Source organism: Cebus imitator, unplaced genomic scaffold (genome assembly GCF_001604975.1).
Source record: "Cebus imitator isolate Cc_AM_T3 unplaced genomic scaffold, Cebus_imitator-1.0 Scaffold15, whole genome shotgun sequence".
NCBI lineage: Eukaryota > Metazoa > Chordata > Mammalia > Primates > Cebidae > Cebus > Cebus imitator.
Window position 1 is genome coordinate 6,279,195 of NW_016107330.1, and position 5,505 is coordinate 6,284,699.

The following is a 5,505-nucleotide window of genomic DNA, read 5'->3' on the forward strand; positions in this document are numbered from 1 at the left end:
TGTTATCTTTTTTCTGTGTTAATGATTTTTTTAGATGGCATTTCTCTTGTCCTAAGAAGGTCACCAGCTTCCGAGTAGCCCTTCTTCCTCTGCAAAGTGGGGACTATAACCTTTCCTGATTTTCCAGTGATGGTGTTCACCATCAACCTGGTCCTTAGAAAGGAAGGAAGCATTGACAAATACAAGAGCTGATTGTTAATTATGCTCTGGGTATACAGATCTGACTCAAGTTATCAGTCAGAATGAATACTCGGTAATTGACGATTAACAGGACCATAGCTTCAAACCAAGGTTCTAAAGTGGCACAAAGCTCAAGGACGTGGAAAAATGCTGTTTAGACAAATCCAAATATAAGCCAATTTTTGCTGGGCGATTAAAACCAGAAAAACACGATTAAACATTTTTGGAAGGTAAGAATTAATGACTGAAGTACAAAGATGGACATCACATACAAATAAAACGTGGGATACATTCTATGGTATAAAATCAATGGTTTGATAAATATTCTCTTTTTTCTTCTTCTTTTTTTTAGACTGTGTCTTGCTAGGTCCCCCAGGCTGGAGGGCTAGAGTACAATGGCTACTCACAGGCGCAAAGATGGCACACTACAATCTGGAACTCCTGGACTCAAGTGAGCCCCTGTTCAGCCTCCTGAATAGCTGGAATTACAGGCACACACCAACTTGTTCTCTTTTATTATGACTTGCCTTTGCAGCCCAATTTCTTTCTGAATTCAAGATTTGACATGTTTTATCTCATTCGTCCTTCCAATTATCCAATAAAATAATTTTTTAGATACAGGGTATCATTCTGTCACCCAGGATGGGAGTGCAGTGGCCTGATTATAACTTACTGCAGCCTCAAACTCATAGGCTTAAGAGATTCTCCTGCCCCTCCCCCCAACCAAGTAGCTGGGACTATAGGCAAGTGCCACCATGTCCTACTAATTTTTTAAAAATATTTTTTTAGAGACAGGGTCTCAAAACTTTGCCCAAGCTGCTTTTAGATCTCCTGGGGGTAGATCCCTCAGGAATAAGCAATGCCTTGTTGAGGGGAAGGGGGCTCAAATTCCTGGGCTCAAATGATCCTTCCACCTTGGCCAAATTTTGCTCAGGCTGGTCTCAAACACCTGGGCTCAAACAGTCCTCCCACCTTGGCCACCCAAAGTACTAGGATTTTTTTTTCCTGAGAAGGATCTTGCTCTGTTGCCCAGGCTGGAGTGCAGTGGCACAATCACCACTCACTGCAACCTCAATCTCCTGGGCTCAAGTGATTCTCTCACCTTAGCCTCCTTAGTAGCTAGGACCAAGTGCACCACCACACCCAGATACTTTTTTTTTTTTTTTTTGAGACGGAGTTTTGCTCTTGTTACCCAGGCTGGAGTGCAATGTCGTGATCTCGGCTCACCGCAACCTCCGCCTCCTGGGCTCAGGCAATTCTCCTGCCTCAGCCTCCTGAGTAGCTGGGATTACAGGCACGTGCCACCATGCCCTGCTAATTTTTTGTATTTTTTTTAGTAGAGACGGGGTTTCACCATGTTGACCAGGATGGTCTCGATCTCTTGACCTCGTGATCCACCCGCCTCAGCCTCCCAAAGTGCTGGGATTACAGGCTTGAGCCACCGCACCCGGCAACTTTTTAAAATTTTTAGTAGAGATGAGGGTCTCCCTATGTTGCTCAAGGTGGTCTTGAACTCCTGAATTCGAGGAATTCTTCCACCTCAGCCTCCTGAAGTGCCGAGACACTCAGCTCAATGACCAGTCATTTAATTAATCATGCTTATGTAATGAAACCTTCATCAAATCCCAATAGAATAGGGTTCAAAGAGCTTCCAGGTGGTGGACTTATGGAGGTTTGGGGAGGTGGCATTCCTGAAGAGGGCATGGAAGCTCCACATCCTTTCCCATGCTCCTTGCCCTGTGCAGCTCTTCCACTGGCTGTTCCTACATTGTATTCTTTCATAATAAATGGTAATCTGGTTAAACCATTCTGAGTTCTGTGAGCTGTCCTAGCAGATGATCAAACCCGAGGAGGAGGGGATGGTGGGGACTTCTAATTTATAGCAAGTCTGCAAGAAGTATGGGTGACAACCTGGGACTAGCACCTGGTATCTGAAGTGGATCAGTCTTACGGGAATAAGCCAGTAACCTGTGGGACCTGATGCTATTTCCAGGTAGTGTCAGAATTGAGCTAAATTGTAAGACACTGCTAAAGTTTGGATGTTTATTCCCTCCAAATCTCAAGTTGAACTTTTACTCCCTAATGGTAGGTGTCTGGGTCATGGGGGTAGGTCCCTCAGGAATAAGCAGTGCCTTGTTGAGGGTAAGAGGGCAGCGAGTTCTCACTCTGTTCCTTTCCACAAGAGCTGGTTGTTAAAAATAACTTGGCACCTCCGCTGTCCCTTGCTACCTGATCTCTGCACACAACACGTTGGCTCAATTCTGCCTTTTGCCATGAGTGGAAGCAGCCTGAAGCTTTCACCAGAGTCTCAATCTTCCAGGCAGCAGAATTGCGAGCCAAATTAACTTCACTTTTTTATTGTTGTTGTTGTTTTGAGATGGAGTCTCACTCTGTCCCCAGGCTGAAGTGCAGTGGCACAATCTCGGTTCCACTGCAACCTCTGCCTCCCAGGTTCAAGTGATTCTCCTGCCTCGGCCTCCCAAGTAGCTGGAATTACAGGTGCCCGCCAGCACACCCAGCTAATTTTTTTGTATTTTTAGCAGAGACGGGGTTTCACCATGTTGGCCAGGCTGGCCTTGCACTCCTGACGTCAGGTGATCCACCTGCCTTGGCCTCCTAAAGTGCTAGGATTACAGGCATGAGCCACCTCGCCCAGCCCTTAACTGGATTTCTCCTGTACAAATTGGTTGGCAATGTCCTTTTTTCACCTTAAAATGCCTGGAAATCTTTCAGATAAGCTTTTTTAAAAAGCTTTTTTAGGTGTAATTTACATACCACAAAATTCACCCATGTTTTAAGTGTACAATTTGATGATTTTTAGTAACCTTGTGCAACCATCAGAACTCAGTTTTAGGACATTTCTATCACCCCTAAAAGTTCCCTCATGCCTATAAAAAAGCTTTTTAAAGGGTGCATTTTTGTAGATAATTACAATCATGAGTAACAAGTCCCAGAAATGTCCATTTTGCCTGGCTTCCTTTTGCTGCTGGCAGGCAAAAAGAAAATTGCAAAAGCCCATCAACAAATGAAAGAAAACACCATAAGCTGATCAACAGCTGTTTGCTCAAAATAGTTTATTCATGCTCTCCAGCGTTCAGTGAATGCCAAGCCAAGTGCCAGGCACTGGTTAAGTCTGTCAGGGATACCAAGGCAGGATAACAGCTGTCTTCCCCTGGAAGTAACTGGATGTGAGTTCAATAGTATACAACCTCACTTAAAACAGTTTCCATATTCAGTGGTTTGAGGTGGTAAAAGTGTACCAGGTGGGTGTGATATTTGGACCTCCACTTCCAGAAGTGAAGATAAACAGGGACTGGATTTACTTTCCCATGTAAATAACCAAAATATAGACCCCCAAAAATGTAAGAAATAGTTTTCAAGACACTGAATATCAGGCCACAAAGGATAGTAATCCCTGAAAAAAAGGACAACAAATGAGGTGAGCCCTATTATTGCTCCAACTTACTGCCTTGAGAGTTTCCAGGCTCTAGTGCAGGAAGGGCACAGTAAGGAAGGGCCTGGTGGAATCCCCCAGGAGACAGAGCTGAGTCCAGGGACACCAAGCAGCCAGACTGAAAGGACAGAGTACCAGAGAAAGGGAGCTGTTCAGACAGTACCCCAGAGATCTGTCAAGGGTCCCCCTCTAGCATTTAGCAGAGTACTGCTGAGGATACAAGTGTAAGAAAACTACACAAGGCTGGAGAAAGAACCATGTAAAAGGATTACAGCAGTGGTTCCTAACCTTTTTGGAGTTTCGGAATGAAACTCTTCCACCTCAGTTCATCAGCCATTCGTTCGATTCTCATAAGGTGTGGGCAACCTAGATCTTTCAAGTGCACAGTTCACAATAGGGTTTGTGCTCCTATGAGAACTGAATGCTGCAGCTGATCCAACAGGAGACAGGGCCCAGGCAGTAATGCTCACTCACCTGCCACCCACCTCCTGCTGTGCGGCCCAGTTCCTATCAGGCCACCAACTGGTACTAGTCCAAGGCCTGGAGACTGGGGACCACTGGATTAGAGGGAACAGTGCCTACTCCTATGATCCCGATTGGAAAAACTCATCATTTATGGGGCATTGGAAAGAGTACTTATGAAGGTCTTGCCTCAGGGGAATAATTAGCCTTAAAGTTGGCATTGCTCTGGTCCTGCCTAATAAATCTTTTTTTTTTTTTTTTTGAAACAGAGTCTCACTCTGTCGCCCAGGCTGAAGAGCGGTGGCATGATCCCAGCTCATTGCAACCTCCACCTCCTGGGTTCAAGTGATTCTCCTGCCTCAGCCTCCTGAGTAGCTAGGGTTACAGGTGCCTGCCACCATTCCCAGATAATTTTTGTATTTTTAGTAGACATGGGGTTTCACCATGTGATGGTCTCGAACTCCTGACCTCAGGTGATCTGCCCACCACGGCCTCCCAAAGTGGTGGGATTACAGGCATCAGCCACTGCACCCTGCCCTTCCTAGCAAATCTTAAAAGCAAGACCCAAAAGGATCAAATTTTTTTTGTAACTTAACTGTGCCCCACAACAATGCTCAAGGGGATTTATAGCAATATAAAAATATCTAGCACCAAACAAGTTAAATTCATAATATCTGGCATATAATCAAAAATTACCTGGCATATAGAGAGGTGAGAAAATATGACTCATGATGAGGGGACAAGTCAGTCATTAATAAAACTGACCCAGAAGTGACACAGATGTTGGAATTCGTGTCAAAGACATTAAAACAGTTGCCATGACTAGATTCCATAGGTTCAAACTGTTAGGGAGATACATGGGAGATGCAAAAAATATAATTGAACGTCTAGAGATGAAAACTATAATGTCTGAAATGAAAATCACCAAGGACAGAATTAACTATATATTAAACGCTGCTAAAAAATTAGTAAACTTGAAGAAATAGCAAGAGAAGCTATCAAAAATTAATAAATGGCTGGGCATGGTAGCTCATGCCTGCAATCCCAGAATTTTGGGAGGCCGAAGCGAGTGGATCATCTTAGGTCAGGAGTTTGAGACCAGCCTGGTCAACATGATGAAACCCCATCTCTATTAAAGATATAAAAATTAGCCAGGCGTGGTGGGGCATGCCCATAAGCCCAGTCACTCAGGAGGCTGAGGCAAGTGAATCCCTTGAATCCAGGGGGCAAAGGTTGCAGTAAGCCAAAATTTCACCACTGCATTCCACCCTGGGCGAAAGAGCAGGACTTCGTCTCAAAAAAAAGAAAATCACAATACTGTATCTAAGTCAAAGATCCTATTTGGATCTTTGACTTGGATACAGTACAAACTTCAAATCTTGTCTTTGCTTTTTTTTTTTTTTTTTTTT

General features: G+C 44.2%; 1 protein-coding gene across 1 annotated transcript in view; it reads right to left on the reverse strand.

The window, feature by feature from the left end:
* The window catches only part of AGMAT (agmatinase), a 35,864-nt gene that overhangs the window by 22,795 nt on the left and 7,564 nt on the right, over positions 1-5,505 (reverse strand). The window contains exon 2 of the mRNA XM_017505016.2: positions 4,862-4,938. Within this exon, the coding sequence (XP_017360505.1) occupies positions 4,862-4,929 (68 nt within the window). The 5' untranslated portion in view covers positions 4,930-4,938. The remainder of the gene's footprint in view (positions 1-4,861; positions 4,939-5,505) is intronic.